Source organism: Coregonus clupeaformis, unplaced genomic scaffold (assembly GCF_020615455.1).
Source record: "Coregonus clupeaformis isolate EN_2021a unplaced genomic scaffold, ASM2061545v1 scaf0007, whole genome shotgun sequence".
Lineage (NCBI taxonomy): Eukaryota > Metazoa > Chordata > Actinopteri > Salmoniformes > Salmonidae > Coregonus > Coregonus clupeaformis.
This window is the reverse complement of record NW_025533462.1, coordinates 1,141,604-1,159,293: the sequence shown is the minus strand read 5'-3', so window position 1 is coordinate 1,159,293 and position 17,690 is coordinate 1,141,604. Positions and strand designations below refer to the sequence as shown.

At 43.1% G+C, this 17,690-nt stretch overlaps 1 protein-coding gene across 1 annotated transcript in view; it reads left to right on the top strand.

Annotated features, from left to right (window-relative positions):
- Positions 1–17,230, top strand: part of LOC121538978 (platelet-activating factor receptor-like) — a 51,434-nt gene extending 34,204 nt beyond the window's left edge. The window contains exon 2 of the mRNA XM_045212337.1: positions 14,587–17,230. Within this exon, the coding sequence (XP_045068272.1) occupies positions 14,629–15,753 (1,125 nt within the window). The 5' untranslated portion in view covers positions 14,587–14,628 and the 3' untranslated portion in view covers positions 15,754–17,230. The remainder of the gene's footprint in view (positions 1–14,586) is intronic.
- The last annotated feature ends 460 nt before the right edge of the window (positions 17,231–17,690 follow it).

The following is a 17,690-nucleotide window of genomic DNA, read 5'->3' as shown; positions in this document are numbered from 1 at the left end:
GATGGCACTCTGGACCGGTATGTTAAAGGAGTTGTTCTTTACTCTGTCTAAAAGTCCTGATGGGGGAAGTTTAAAATGTGAAACAAAAGGGACAGGAACTTCAAGCTTCCCCCTGACTGTTAATCTGTCCACAGATTTTCACCCTGGGGTTGAATTAGAACACGATTATTGCATGTCTATGCTTTAGATAAACTTCCTGTTTATATCTGTCCAATCATCATTGTTTCTCCCCATCTCTACTACCTACAGTTGAAGTCGGAAGTTTACATACACTTAGGTTGGAGCCATTAAAACTTGTTTTTCAACCACTCCACAAATGTCTTGTTAACGAACTATAGTTTTGGCAAGTCGGTTAGGAGATCTACTTTGTGCATGACACAAGTAATTTCTCCAACAATTGTTTACAGACAGATTATTTCACTTATAATTCACTGTATCACAATTCCAGTGGGTCAGAAGTTTACATACACAAAATTGACTGTGCCTTTAAACAGCTTGGAAAATTCCAGAAAATGATGTCATGGCTTTAGAAGCTTCTGATAGGCTAATTGACATAATTTGAGTCAATTGGAGGTGTACCTCTGGATGTACACTGCTCAAGAAAATAAAGGAAACACTAAAATAACACATCCTAGATCTGAATGAATGAAATAATCTTATTAAATACTTTTTTCTTTACATAGTTGAATGTGCTGACAACAAAATCACACAAAAATGATCAATGGAAATCAAATGTATCAACCCATGGAGGTCTGGATTTGGAGTCACCCTCAAAATTAAAGTGGAAACCACACTACAGGCTGATCCAACTTTGATGTAATGTCCTTAAAACAAGTCAAAATGAGGCTCGGTAGTGTGTGTGGCCTCCACGTGCCTGTATGACCTCCCTACAACGACTGGTCATGCTCCTGATGAGGTGGCGGATGGTCTCCTGAGGGATCTCCTCCCAGACCTGGACTAAAGCATCCGCCAACTCTTGGACAGTCTGTGGTGCAACGTGGCGTTGGTGGATGGAGCGAGACATGATGTCCCAGATGTGCTCAATTGGATTCAGGTCTGGGGAACGGGCGGGCCAGTCCATAGCATCAATGCCTTCCTCTTGCAGGAACTGCTGACACACTCCAGCCACATGAGGTCTAGCATTGTCTTGCATTAGGAGGAACCCAGGGCCAACCGCACCAGCATATGGTCTCACAAGGGGTCTGAGGATCTCATCTTGGTACCTAATGGCAGTCAGGCTACCTCTGGCGAGCACATGGAGGGCTGTGCGGCCCCCCAAAGAAATGCCACCCCACACCATGACTGACCCACCGCCAAACCGGTCATAATGGAAGATGTTGCAGGTAGCAGAACGTTCTCCACGGCGTCTCCAGACTCTGTCACGTCTGTCACGTGCTCAGTGTGAACCTGCTTTCATCTGTGAAGAGCACAGGGCGCCAGTGACGAATTTGCCAATCTTGGTGTGCTCTGGCAAATGCCAAACATCCTGCACGGTGTTGGGCTGTAAGCACAACCCCCACCTGTGGACGTCGGGCCCTCATACCACCCTCATGGAGTCTGTTTCTGACCGTTTGAGCAGACACATGCACATTTGTGGCCTGCTGGAGGTCATTTTGCAGGGCTCTGGCAGTGCTCCTCCTGCTCCTTGTTGCCCTCCTACGGCCTCCTCCACGTCTCCTGATGTACTGGCCTGTCTTCTGGTAGCGCCTCCATGCTCTGGACACTACGCTGACAGACACAGCAAACCTTCTTGCCACAGCTCGCATTAATGTGCCATCCTGGATGAGCTGCACTACCTGAGCCACTTGTGTGGGTTGTAGACTCTGTCTCATGCTACCACTAGAGTGAAAGCACCGCCAGCACTCAAAAGTGACCAAAACATCAGCCAGGAAGCATAGGAACTGAGAAGTGGTCTGTGGTCACCACTTGCAAAACCAGTCCTTTATTGGGGGTGTCTTGCTAATTGCCTATAATTTCCACCTGTTGTCTATTCCATTTGCACAACAGCATGTGAAATTTATTGTCAATCAGTGTTGCTTCCTAAGTGGACAGTTTGATTTCACAGAAGCGTGATTGACTTGGAGTTACATTGTGTTGTTTAAGTGTTCCCTTTATTTTTTTGAGCTGTGTATTTCAAGGCCTACCTTCAAACTCAGTACCTCTTCATTTGACATCATGGGAAAACCAAAAGAAATCAGCCAAGACCTCAGAAAAGAAATTGTAGACCTCCACAAGTCTGGTTCATCCTTGGGAGCAATTTCCAAACGCCTGAAGGTACCACGTTCATCTATACAAACAATAGTACGCAAGTATAAACACCATGGGACCACGCAGCCGTCATACCGCTCAGGAAGGAGATGTGTTCTGTCTCCTAGAGATGAACGTACTTTGGTGCAAAAAGTGCAAATCAATCTCAGAACAACAGCAAAGGACATTGTGAAGATGCTGGAGGAAACAGGTACAAAAGTATCTATATCCACAGTAAAACAAGTCCTATATCGACATAACCTGAAAGGCCGCTCAGCAAGGAAGAAGCCACTGCTCCAAAACCACCATAAAAAAGCCAGACTACGGTTTGCAACTGCACATGAGGACAAAGATCTGACTTTTTGGAGAATTGTCCTCTGGTCTGATGAAACAAAAATAGAACTGTTTGGCCATAATGACCATCGTTATGTTTGGAGGAAAAAGGAGAATGCTTGCAAGCCGAAGAACACCATCCCAACTGTGAAGCACGGGGGTGGCAGCATCATGCTGTGGGGATGCTTTGCTGCAGGAAGGACTGGTGCACTTCACAAAATAGATGGCATCATGAGGAAGGAAAATTATGTGGATATATTGAAGCAACATCTCAAGACATCAGTCAGGAAGTTAAAGCTTGGACAATGACCCCAAGCATACTTCCAAAGTTGTGGCAAAATGGCTTAAGGACAACAAAGTCAAGGTATTGGAGTGGCCATCACAAAGCCCTGACCTCAATCCTATAGAAAATGTGTGGGCAGAACTGAAAAAGCTTGTGCGAGCAAGGAGGCCTACAAACCTGACTCAGTTACACCATCTCTGTCAGGAGGAATGGGCCAAATTCACACAACTTATTGTGGGCAGCTTGTGGAAGCTACCCGAAACGTTTGACCCAAGTTAAACAATTTAAAGGCAATGCTACCGAATACTAATTGAGTGTATGTAAACTTCTGACCCACTGGGAATGTGATGAAAGAAATACAAGCTGCAATAAATCATTCTCTCTACTATTATTCTGACATTTCACATTCTGAAAATAAAGTGGTGATCCTAACTGACCTAAGACAGGGAATTTTTACTAGGATTAAATGTCAGTAATTATGAAAAACTGAGTTTAAATGTATTTGGCTAAGTTGTATGTAAACTTCTGACTTCATCTGTACATGGAAATGCATCCACTGTGTGAGCTGTGCAAATGGAAACGTGATGTGTTCTGCGTGTCTCCACTAGCTCTGTCCCCTCCCATGACATGAGTAGGTCAGATCACATCATTCAGTGGAACCTCTTGACCTGTCTAGTCAACATAGTAATGTGTTCAAGAATAAATATTTATGAAAGAATGCATCAAAATAAGTCTGTGGGTCTCTTTAGGGGTAGGAACTAAAATAAGAAACCAAATCAGTGGCCTTGTGGTGAGCGTGACTGCCCAGCGTTAGGAAAGATGGTGGTCCAACTACCAGTCATCATACCAAAGACTCTTGGGGCATGATACCTCTCTGCTTGGTACTGGATTGGGGATGGATTGGGCCTAAGGTCCCTGTGATAGACTAGCGTCCTTTTCAGGGCGTGTACATCAAGCTGCCTCATGCTACAGAAACAGGAAATAGGCTCTTGCCCTATGGACCATTCTGGCTCAGACAAGGTTTACTTACTAAATGTAACTAAAAGTAGAAGACTTGCATGCAATGATAACTTCTCAATGGCTTCATCTTTCTGCTTCTGTTTTAGATTTCTTACTAGCCAATATTTTTTTTGAATGTCCTTTCAGTTACACCAATGACGGTCTTTCCAAGCTCACCAAGTCATTCTGAGAGAGCCATGTCTATGTCTCCATAGTGATGTGTTCTACTTAAGACAACACAGTTGCCCACCCTTACTCTAGATCAAGGATCATCAACTAGATTCAGCCGCGGGCCAATTTTTTCATGAGCCGATGGTCGGGGGGCCTGAACATAATTACAAATAATTTGGAGACTGCAAATTGACCGCAAGAAGCCCAAACAGATATAATATTTTACTAAAACATAATTTCAAACCTTGCTTACATTTGTATATGATCACGTGTCTCTCTATTATGAGTGGAAATACTTGGGAACAGATTTCACAAATTAAAATAACTTAGAAATGATTTTTTGCTCAGCAAACTTGGTGGGCCAAACAAAAATTTGGCCTGCGGGCCGACAGTTGGGGAACCCTCCTCTAGATTCTTCCCCACAATGTATGGATTTGGCCACTGGGTGGCGCCCTATCCTCATGCATTTAGACAGTTTCCCTATCAGATATCAGTGGTGGGAGAAGGAGCACACACATCTCCTATAGGCTGAGATTCCTACCGGTCCAATAGAAAGCAATAGTAATGGTGTCTTTTTGCAGGCACTAACTCCGCCATTGTTTGTTGGACAAAGCCTATGGAAAAATGTATGGAGTTTCTGTAGGGTTTTTCGATAAACACCGAAAATAATGTATATATTTTTATTTTATTTTGGTATTTTATTTTTAGGGGGTAGATCAGCTTTAATATTGCAGATAGATTGTAGATTCCATCAATGTGTGTGTGTGTGTGTGTGTGTGTGTGTGTGTATAATAACAGTCAAAAGTTTGGACACACCTACTCATTCCAGGTTGTTTTTTTTGCCACCCTTTGCCTTGATGACAGCTTTACACACTCTTGGCATTCTCTCAACCAGCTTCACCTGGAATGCTTTTCCAACAGTCTTGAAGGAGTTCCCACATATGCTGAGCACTTGTTGGCTGCTTTTCCTTCACTCTGCGATCTGACTCATCCCAAACCATCTCAATTGGGTTGAGGTCGGGGGATTGTGGAGGCCAGGTCATCTGATGCAGCACTCCATCACTCCCCTTCTTGGTAAAATAGCCCTTACACAGCCTGGAGGTGTGTTGGGTCATTGTTCTGTTGAAAAACAAATGATAGTCCCACTACCCCCAAACCAGATGGGATGGTGTATGCTGTGGTAGCCATGCTGGTTCTAAATAAATCACAGACAGTGTCACCAGCACACCATAACACCACCTCCTCCATGCTGTATGGTGGGAAATACACATGCGGAGATCATCCGTTCACCCACACCGCGTCTCACAAAGACACGGCGGTTGGAACCAAAAATCTCAAATTTGGACTCCAGACCAAAGGACAGATTTCCACCGGTCTAATGTCCATTGCTTGTGTTTCTTGGCCCAAGCAGGTCTCTTCTTATTATTGGTGTCTTTAGTAGTGGTTTCTTTGCAGCAATTCGACCATGAATGCCTGATTCACACAGTCCCCGCTGAACAGTTTATTTTTTAGATGTGTCTGTTACTTGAACTCTGTGAAGCTTTGGGCTGCAATTTCTGAGGCTGGTAACTCTAATGAACTTATCCTCTGCAGCAGAGGTAACTCTGGGTCTTCCTTTCCTGTGGCGGTCCTCATGAGAGCCAGTTTCATCATAGCGCTTGATGGTTTTTGCAACTGCACTTGAAGAAACATTCAAAGTTCTTGAAAATGTACGTATTGACTGACCTTCATGTCTGAAAGTAATGATGGGCTGTCGTTTCTCTTTGCTTATTTGAGCTGTTCTTGCCATAATATGGACTTGATCTTTTACCAAATAGGGCTATCTTCCTTATACCCCCCACCTTGTCACAACACAACTGATTGGCTCAAATGCATTAAGAAGGAAAGAAATTCCACAAATTAACTTTTAAGAAGGCACACCTGTTAATTGAAATGCATTCCAGGTGACTACCCCATGAAGCTGGTTGAGAGAATGCCAAGAGTGTGCAAAGCTGTCATCAAGGCAAAGGGTGGCTATTTGAAGAGCCTCTAATATAAAATATATTTTGATTTGTTTAACACTTTTTTGGTTACTACATGACTCCATATGTGTTATTTCATAGTTTTGATGTCTTCGCTATTATTCTACAATGTAGAAAATAGTAAAACTATAGAACAACCCTGGAATGAGTAGGTGTGTCCAAACTTTTGACTAGTACTATATATATATATATATAACTTCAACATTCAAATGTCCAAAAAAGTATCTGAAATGCAGCCATGCTCATCAACAACTAGTTGTATGTAGCTTAATAACACAAGATAGATATTTGTCTACGGCATACAATTGTATATTGTATCCTAAGGTTATGAATGAACTATCAAAATTCTGTTCAATCATGGCCAGGGGTGGTCTAGCGGTTAAGGCCGCTGCCTTCAGCGCACTTGCTTCGATTCCGACCCACGCCCTTCTGGCACGAATAACTCAATACCCCGATTGGCATGATGTAGTTACACATTTCAAATATGGACAGTCCAGGATTATTTTACCTTCGATCTTGATGAGATATGACCATACCAGACACTTTTGGATAACATAAATAGTAAACAAATGAAATAATACTTCAGTAGGGTAGGCTACACCAACATTCGTTTCCATTCATACAGTGTCGGGTAAATTGCCACAGTAGATCTGCCATGGTAAACTAGGAAATACTTTATTTCAATTGTACAGAATGCGTGTCAGATAGATAAATCGACCTTAGTCTGTTCAAAAACGACTATGTTGTTCCGATGATAATACCAATCTGAGGGCGAACATATCTTGAAAGATTTTGCTGGCAAGCAGGAGTTAGGCAGAGAGGAAGAGGCGAAGCGAGAGGGCTCACTCTCGCCAAAATAAATCCAGAATAAGCCCAATGCGTTTCTATGGGCTTAATGTGCAGACATAAGCTTGTCGCCTGCCTTTGGGATGACTCCCATTGTTAGACACGAGCATCTCATCATTATATACAGATCTCTGACTAAGAGTGGCGCAGTGGTCTAAGGCACTGCATCTCAGTGCTTGAGGCGTCACTACAGACCCCCTGGTTCGATTCCAGGCTGTATCACAACCGGCCGTGATTGGGAGTCCTATAGAGCAGCGCACAATTGGCCCAGCGTCGTCCGGGTTTGGCCGGTGTAGGCCGTCATTGGAAATCAGAATTTGTTCTTAACTGACTTGCCTTGTAAAATAAAAGGTAACGCCAACATCTTTTAGGGAGCGGTAATGAGGTGACCAATAATGGTTGCAATTGACATAATATAATAATAATAATAATATAATATGCCATTTAGCAGACGCTTTTATCCAAAGCGATTTACAGTCACGCGTGCATACATTTTTTTTGTGTGTATTATCAGCTGTGCTGGTGAATTTAGCACATAGTGATGGTTTAACGAGACATCAGTTGGCGATAATCTAGTGTCATCGATGGTTGCTTTATCTTGGCCAGGTCGCAGTTGTAAATGAGAACTTGTTCTCAACTGGCTTACCTGGTTAAATAAAGGTTGAATAAAATTAAAATTAAAAAAATAAGCCAATGTTATCCCAATACATTTTGTAGGCTACCCGTTAGCCTATCCATTGTCACATAACGAAAGGTGTGAAAACCGATAATAGCCTACTGTTTGTGTTTCCCTGGCTGAGCTGATTTGGGCCATCAGTTGATTGACAGATGTAAGCCTTATAATAATATAATAATATGCCATTTAGCAGACGCTTTTATCCAAAGCGACTTACAGTCATGTGTGCATACATTTTTACGTATGGGTGGTCCCGGGGATCGAACCCACTACCCTGGCGTTACAAGCGTCATGCTCTACCAATTGAGATACAGAGGACCACAAGAACGATAAACTTTCCTCCAGTGTGGATGCGCAGCTACGTTTTATAGTTAGGCTGTGTATAATTTGCAGAGGTGGGTAGAGTACTGAAAATCTGTACTTGAGTAAAAGTACTGTTACTTAGATTGTAATTTACTCAAGTAAAAGTAGCCCTCTTAAGAAACTGCTCAAGCAGTGGCGATTTTAGCATTTCAATCTTGGTGGGGTAAATAACAAAAAACATGTACGATGCATGCCAGCAAAGCCACTACACAACACAACACTAAACAATACATTAATTGCACTATAACGGTGACAAACGGTGCCCACAAACTGTTAGGGCCTACATAAAGCTGTCCCAACAGCAGTCCCAACACCTTACCACTGCTACACCTGGCTATCAGCGGAGCCTTGTCTGGCAGCGAAACAGTTAATTCAGCATCATTTACTGCCTTTAAAAAAAACATAGCGGATATGCCTGACTTGCTTAAACAAATGTGGTTTCTACTGACAATTGAGATGACAAACTATTGCATACGGGGATGACAAGTTGATAAGAGGCAATCCGTGATTTCGATTAAGACATTAACATCACTAACTGTGCTAAATGACTAAAATGTAAAAATGTAATTAATGAGCGAGCTATTTGTTCAGCACTTTTGAAATGTACAGCGACAGAATTCAGAACATGGGCCGTTCTTACAATTTGATTTGCACTCGCCATTTGATTTGCAATTTGGTTTGCACTCGCCATCAAAACACAATTTCAACAGCTGAATTATATCTTAGAAATATTTATCTTACTCCAGAAATATATATAATATTACAAAGGTAGCAGGTAATTAAAATGCAACTTACCTCTGATCGCAAAGAACAAAAATGTCCTCTGGTAGGGTGTTAAAATCTGGACGCTGAGCGAGAATTCTACTGTTTGACGCTGGTGCTCAGTTTATAAATCATAATATTTTGATAAACTGTGAATTAATTTTATATAAATATCTTCCTTAATATGTTGTGAACGTGTGTAAATGTCAGTGTTGTCTGATTAACCGTTCGTGAGCATGTCTCTCTGATATCGGTGGAGCTTCCTGAATCAGTTGGGCCAGAGCGGTTTGACCATTCTGACATGCACTTTTTGCGCTCTTCTGAAAATACTGCTTTCACATTTGTCCATTTCGGGAGGTGTTTTCTAGTCCAATCATAAACGATTTCAGTATCAACTCGAAGTATACAACTTAAGTTGATTGAAGTCTGGAAGGAGTTTTGTGGAGTGCGAAGGTAAGCAAGCTTTCATCTACACTGTATGACCATATATTTTTGACGAAACGCACACAAAAAAATCACTTCAAAGATAAGGTTCTTGGGAACATTTTGCTATGCTGCTATCAAGATTTCATGCTGAATTGTTGAAGTGATCTTAGATTTACCTCGAGTAGGTGGTTACCAAGCTGTTCAGCTAGCTAACGTTAGCTTACTGAGGGAGAAAGTGGGGCGTTCTCGTTGGTGAAACTAAAATAAACTTTAATACATTTAAACCTCAGGTTCTTAGTGGCTAGGTAGCTATATCTGATTGGAGGTGTTACCTCCCCTTACACACACTCTCTCTCTCTCTCTCTCTCTCTCTCTCTCTCTCTCTCTCTCTCTCTCTCTCCACATACACACACATACAAACAGGAGATAGAGAGAAATGAAGGAAGGAGGGAGAGTAAGGGGAGGGAGAAAGTAGTAGGCAGCGAGGGATGAGGGGAGATAAAGAGATGGGAGGGAAGGAGAGGACTACTGGCTGATGAATGCACTCAGCTATCACTACCATTACACACACCTAGTGTAGTAGTATATATTAGACTGTATATACATCACGTGACTCATAATAAGACTAAGGAAGTAGCCTATTAAAATGTTTATCTGACTCCATAAAGAACCATGGCTTGTGCCTCATTGGGAGAAGAAGAGAAAGAAGAATGTAGGTGTCTCACAGCGCAGGTCAGGAACAAAGAAGAAAGATCAGTGAATCTAAGACCCTTTTATAAGCATCTGAGTTGTTGAACAATAGTATTACTGTAAAGTTAATCTCCAATCAGATATCAGATCTACATGATCTAATCACAACAGAACCTCTGCTTCTCAGAGGTGTGACAATGGGGGTTGGCAAGATCAACAAATCAAATCAAATCAAATGTTATTTGCCACATGTGCCGAATACAACAGGTGTAGACATTACCGTGAAATGCTTACTTACAGCCCTTAACCAACAATGCATTTATTTTTAATAAAAAAGTTAAATAAAACAACAACAACAAAAAAGTGTTGAGAAAAAAGAGCAGAAGTAAAATAAAATAACAGTAGGGAGGCTATATACAGGGGGGTACGGGTGCAGAGTCAATGTGTGGGGGCACCGGCTAGTTGAGGTAGTTGAGGTAATATGTACATGTGGGTAGAGTTAAAGTGACTATGCATAAATAATTAACAGAGTAGCAGCAGCGTTAAAAGATGGGGTGGGGGTGGGGGGGCAGTGCAAGTAGTCCGAGTAGCCGTGATTAGCTGTTCAGGAGTCTTATGGCTTGGGGGTAGAAGCTGTTGAGAAGCCTTATTTCCCTAATTAAAATGCAAATCAATTTATAACATTTTTGACATGCGTTTTTCTGGATTTTGTTGTTGTTATACTGTCTATCACTGTTCAAATAAACCTACCATTAAAATTATAGACTGACCATGTCTTTGTCAGTGGGCAAACGTACAAAATCAGCAGGGGATCAAATAATTTTCCCTCACTGTAGCATTCTCACGTAGGTGTTCCTCTTGTCCATGTGGGAAAGGGAAGTGTGGAGTGCAATAGAGATGGCATCATCTGTGGATCTGTTGGGGCGGTATGCAAATTGGAGTGGGTCTAGGGTTTCTGGGATAATGGTGTTGATGTGAGCCATGACCAGCCTTTCAAAGCACTTCATGGTTACAGACGTGAGTGCTACGGGTCGGTAGTCATGTAGGCAGGTTACCTTAGTGTTATTGGGCACATGGACTATGGTGGTATGCTTGAAACATGTTGGTATTACAGGCTCGGTCAGGGAGTGGTGGAAAATGTTGGCCAGTTGGTCAGCGCATGCTATGAGTACATGTCCTGGTAATCCGTCTGGCCCTGCAGCCTTTTGAATGTTGACCTGTTTAAAGGTCTTACTCACATCGGCTATGGAGAGCGTGATCACACAGTCGTCCGGAAAAGCTGGTGCTCTCATGCATGCTTCAGTGTTGCTTGCCTCGAAGTGCGTATATAATTCATTTAGCTAGTCTGTTAGGCTCGTGTCACTGGGCAGCTTGTGGCTGTGCTTCCCTTTGTAGTCTGCAATACTTTGCAAGCCCTGCCACATCCGACGAGCATCTGAGTCGGTGTAGTAGGATGAAATCTCAGTCCTGTATTGACGAATTTGCCTGTTTGATGGTTTGTCGGAGGGCATTACAGGATTTCTTATAAGCATCTGGGTTAGAGTCCCGCTCCATGAAAGCAGCAGCTCTACCCTTCAGCTCAGTGAGGATGTTGCCTGTAATCCATGGCTTCTGGTTGGGGTATGGACGTATGGTCACTGTGGGTACGACGTCATCGATGCACTTATTGATGAAGCCAGTGAATGGTGTGGTGTACTCCTCAATGCTATCGGAAGAATCCCGGAACATATTCCACTCTGTGCTAGCAAAACAGTCCTGTAGTTTAGCATCTGCGTCAACTGACCACTTCCATATTGAGCGAGTCACTGGTACTTCCTGCTTTAGTTTTTGCTTGTAAGCAGGAATCAAGAGGATAGAGTTATAGTCAGATTTGCCAAATGGAGGGCGAGGGAGAGCTTTGTACGTGTCTCTGTGTGTGGAGTAAAGGTGGTCTCGAGTTTTTTTTCCTCTGGTTGCACATGTAACATGCTGGTAGAAATTAGGTAAAACGGAATTAAGTTTCCCTGCATTAAAATCCCCGACCACTAGGAGCGCCGCCTTTGGATGAGCATTTTCTTGTTTGCTTATGGCCTTATACAGCTCGTTGAGTGCGGTCTTAGTGCCAGCATCGGTTTGTGGTCGTAAATAGATGGCTACAAAAAATATAGATGAAAACTCTCTTGGTAAATAGAGTGGTCTACAGCTTATCATGAGATACTCTACCTCAGGCAAGCAAAACCTTGAGACTTCCTTATTATTAGATTTCGTGCACCAGCTGTTATTGACAAATGGACACAGATCGCCACCCTTGTCTTTCCAGAGGCAGCTGTTCTATCTTTCTGATGCACGGAAAACCCAGCCAGCTGTCTGTTATCCATGTTGTCGTTCAGCCACGACTCGGTGAATCATAAGATATTACAGTTTTTAATTTCCCGTCTGTAGGATAGTCTTGATTGGAGCTCATCCAGTTTATTATCCAATGATTGCATGTTGGCTAATCGTACGGAAGGTAGAGGTGGGTTACCCACTCACCGTCGGATTCTTACAAGGTACCCCGTGCTAGGTCCCCTATATCTACATCGCTTCTTCATTAAACCTTTTGTCATAAGAGAGAGTGGCAGAAACATTATGTACAAAATATGTTACAAATAACGCGAAAAAACACACAATTGGTTAGGAGCCTGTAAAACAGCAGTCATCTGCTCTTGTGCGAATCCACTACAATAATTTAGTGTGATATGTTGCATTTCGTATCATATGTATTCATTTATGTATGACCATCACCCATTTCATATGATATGTTACGAATTGGAATTCATTTTATATGTTACAAATTTGCAGAAAACGTACAATATGCTACGAATTTGCAAAAAGTATGATATGGTACGAATTTTGGTCCAGACAGCATCAGATACATGGTCTGCACTCTACACATACTGAGATTGAGGGGCGCTGTTTTGCTCGCTCGGATGCTTTAACTGAGATTGATGCGTCTTTCTGTCGGCGCTCCACACTGGGAAATCAATTATTATTATTTCAATATTGTATTTGGACGGGCAAGGAGGTAGACCCTGAGCTGCATGCTGTTCCCTACTGTAGGGTATGTCTTGTGATTGGTCTAGCCTACATACAAATCACAGCTAGGCTATACATATTTTTTTAAAGCTATTGATCCTCTGTGGCTAAATTATAGGCCTACTCCTGGTGTTGTATTCTGAATTATTTCATTTTAGTGAATTTCGCTCTAGTAATGGTGAGAGATTCAGGCGCGCATCTCTCTCTCACCACAGCAACGGCCACCACAGCATCCGCCACGCTTTGGTCTGTCTCTAAATCAAATCAAGTCAAATGTTATTGGTCCTTGATTATCTTTTTGGCTTTCCTGTGACATCGGGTGTGTCCTGGAGGGCAGGCAGAGGAAACAGAGGAGAAGAGCATTCGGCATCATGGTAAAAAAAAAAACATTGCAGTGCATATTCTGCTGTCCTATTACATGGGCAATGATGTTTGAGGGAAAAAACTGTTCGTTATTTGCAGTAAGTTATTTGTTGTTGTAATACCCCAAATTGATGTGGCAGTTTAAACCAATTAAGGATTCCAGCTTTAACGATGGTAGGATCTCATCAATGGGGCTGTAGTGGAACAGGTTGAGAACTTCAAGTTCCTTGGTGTCCACATCATCAACAAACTATCATGGTCCAAACACACCAAGACAGTCGTGAAGAGGGCACGACAAAGCCTATTCCCCGTCAGGAGACTGAAAAGATCCTCAAAAAGTTATACAGCTGCACCATTGAGAGCATCCTGACTGGTTGCATCACTGCCTGTTATGGCAACTGCTCGGCCTCCGACCGCATGGCACTACAGAGGGTAGTGCGTAAGGCCCAGTACATCACTGGGGCCAAGCTTCCTGCCATCCAGGACCTCTATAGCCCCCCGTGTAGCTCATTTGGTAGAGCATGGCGCTTGCAACGCCAGGGTTGTGGGTTCGATTCCCACGGGGGGCCAGTATGAAAATGTATGCACTCACTAACTGTAAGTCGCTCTGGGTAAAAGCGTCTGCTAAATGACTAAACATTTAAAAAATGTGAATGTATACCAGGCGGTGTCAGAGGAAGGCCCTAAAAATTGTCAACGTCTTCAGCCACCCTAGTCATAGACTGTTCTCTTGGCTACAGTGCGGCAAGTGGTACCGGGGCTGTTCCCTCACTGTAAGCATTTCACTTTAAGGTTTACACCTGTTCTATTCGGCGCATGTGGCAAATACAATTTGATTTGATGTTCACGTGCTAGTCGGAACTAGGAAACTCTGACATTTCCAGTTCTAGTTTTACATGTGCCACGTTCAACGAATCAGCAAGTTGGACATTTCAGAGTTTCCTACTTCTGACTAGCATGTGAACGCGGCAAGTGTTGCTTCTTGAAAGCAGACCAGAAAAGGCTGGTGACACAAGTGTTGTAAGACAATTCCTGTATGTGTCATAGCTGACTGTTATGATAGGTGTGTTTTTTGGTTTCTATAGATACAACTGCATTTGATTTACATTTACAGTAAGTTGAGAAACTCTCAAATATGGTGGTGTGTGACACACTTTGTGTGTTTGTCAGGAGTTGATTCAGTGAATCAACAACTGCTCAGACTGGATAGGCCTATAGCTATTCATTTCACCTGAGAGAGACACTAGACATGTCCAACGTTCTCCTACTGACTACAGTAAGAGTAGTACTAAAGTGAACATTAAAGAGTGATTCTTGAAATATGAGTCTAATATGAAGTCTTTTTCTCACAGAGGGAGTTGCTTTCTTTAGCATAACCAACAGTGGAGGCCACCATGGGGATGCCAGAGGACTTAGCAGTGTCCAGGAAAGTGAACTTAACGACAGTCGGTAAAACAACCTTTCTGGACTCGGAGTTCCGCTACACACTCTTCCCAGTGTTCTACGGTGTTGTGTTTGTCCTTGGGCTGATAGCCAACAGTTACGTGCTGTTCGTGCTGCGGCGCATGCGCAATGCCAAGGCCATGAACGAGATCCGCATCTACATGGCCAACCTGACTGTGGCCGACCTCCTCTTCGTGTGCGCCCTCCCCTTCTGGATTGGCTACTACCACTGCAGCGGCGACTGGCGCTACGGCGACTTCCTGTGCCGTGTCACCGGCGTGTTCTTCTTCATCAACACCTACTGCTCCATCCTCTTCCTCGCCGCCATCAGCGTCAACCGTTACTGGGCCATCACGCGCCCGCTTGATGCCGCCTCGTCCGACCGTTGGCGCCGCGGAGTGGCTGTCACCATGGTTATCTGGACGCTCACTCTGTCCATGTCCGTGCCGCACCTCTTGAAGACGGGCATCCAGGTGGATGAGCGCAACGTGTCGCGCTGCTTCGAGGGCTTCCACCACAACACTGACGACGAAAAGCGTACAGTGGCCACCATCCACCTCATCATCGTGGGGTGCTTCGTCTTGGTCTTCTTCGTAGTAGTAGTCTGTAACCTGCTCATATCCCGGGCCCTGCTCGCCCAGTCCCCTATCCAGACTCGGGGCTCTAGTTCATACATGCCCCGGGGGGTGAAGGGCCAGGCCCTGCAGATGCTGTGTGCCGTGGTGGGGGTGTTTGTGGTGTGCTTCCTCCCCCACCATGTGGTCCAGGGCCCCTGGACTCTGGCTGTACTGGAGATCAAGGAGGGCTGGGGCAGCATGGACTGGGACCAGCGGACCAGGCAGTGGCTTAACGACGCCCACCAGGTCACCTTAATGCTGATGGGGCTCAACTGCCTCCTGGACCCTGTGGTTTACTGCTTCGCCACCAGGAAGTTCCGCCTGTACATCAAGGACCATCTGAAAAAGTTGGGGAGGGGCAAAGGATGCTCGGAAACAGCCATCACACAGATTTCTATGGTGGAGTGCAAGATTATGAGCCAGCGGCTCCATAGCGAGCAGCAGCAGCTCCAGATTTAAATCTCTAGCTAACATTGTATTGTAAACATTGTGGCTAATGCTTATGCTGACTGTTGATAGTGACCACATCCTCAGGATGCTTCATTCCATCACACCCACATCTAACAATGCACACATAGTGCAGAACGTGCACTCTGTTATGTAGCCTCATGTTCATTCAGACACATTCACATGAACAGATGCAACACCACACAGCCCCACCCAGAGTATGGTTCCTCTGTAGATTTCTTCCCTGTAGGGATTTTTTCCTGGCCACTGTGCCAGCTATAATCAGTGCTTTCAGGAGTCTTTGGACCATTGATTCTTTGTTTTCACTTTTCAGTTGTACTGTACATTGTATCTCACAATGTATCTTACACTTTGTTCTTGTGACAGACTTGCGACTTCAATTTCATCACCTCTGTTTCTTCCTGTTCTTCTAGTGTAATTAGAGGAGAAAATCTGAAGTTTTATAGGGATCTGGAGCTTCTATAAATGATAGCACAATAGCTCTATAAACTCCGTCCCAAGCCACTAGACTAGATCGTTAGATAAAATAGATGGTGCATTTACTCGGATAGTCCTATCACTGTTGGAGCCTTCTAAATTCGGTGCTGAACAACAGCTAGTCATGAGCAAGGAATTGAAAATTCCTCGGTCTTGAGCACCTAACATGGACACATATTTAAGTTCATGCATGTTGAGATAAGCAAATCTTTGTAATGAACTGAAATTGTAATTGCCAAACGAGCTATGTAGAATTGCATGGATTTTAGCCTACAGAGTATTTTAGCATACTCTCACCTGTGGTACAATGTGAAATTGTATTTGTTTTGCAATTTTGGAGGATTGCAAAAGAAATACTGGGAGCCCAGAAGTACTTTCGGTCACACTTTATTTGGATAGTCCAGATAGTCCATTTGTAGATGCTCTACAGAGAGGTCATACTATCAACACACTATTTGTTGACAAGCAACTGCTTGCTAAGGTTAGGGTTAGGGTTAGAATAAGGGTTGGGTTAAGGTTAGGGTTGGGATAAGGGTTAGGGTTAAGATTAGGGTTAGGGGTTAGTAGATAGTTGAAATGTTAGTGATAGTCTGTAGAGAGTCCATCTGTAGATGGTTTACAGACTATCCAAATAAAGTGTTACCAGACTTTAAAAAATATGTGATGCATTGCAATTATTGTTAAAGCTAGTTATTGTAAAGAATGAGGGAATAACAAGCTTCACAGTCCTTTTACAAGGCTGGTAACCATGTGATGAACTTGATGACTTCTCAACTGCCAGCTACTGAAGTATTAACAGAGATGAGTGGGTTATAAAGTTAATGGACCTCTGGTATAAATGTTGCAGTAACTGTAACTCTATGTTTTCGATGCAATTAAAATGTGTTGTGTAGCACGCTGTACTGCATTCTCAAATGTAAATCTGATATAACAGATATATTGTTATTGAAATACCTGTTTTTTGTTTCACAATAAATGTTTTATTCAAGGCTTCCGTTAAAAGATTCTGAGAAAGATCACTATCAGCATCTTGCAAATGAGTGAAGACAAACAAGAAAAATAACACTTTTCAAACCTCTTTACTTTTTTACAAGTCAAATCTAGATTCCCTTCAAATATTAAACAAACTCTAACTCTCTTAAGGCCAGTTTCTCTGACACCAATTTAACATAGTCCTGGACGAAAAAGCATGGTCAATGGAGTATCTCTTGAAATAGTTTTTAAGTCCAGGACTAGGTTTAATCTGTGTCTGGGAAACTGCCCCACAGTGTTTTAGAGTGAGCAAAGGAGGATGTATCTCTTCTGTTATCTACAGTATGTGGTTTATCAAGCAGGCTATTTTAGTGTTACATTCATGTCACATATGCATATGTTGTTCCTGTCATTGGGTAAGTCCCATCACCCTCTCTCATGCCAAGGTGTAGGTATCATCCCAAGGTGGTGTAGGTATC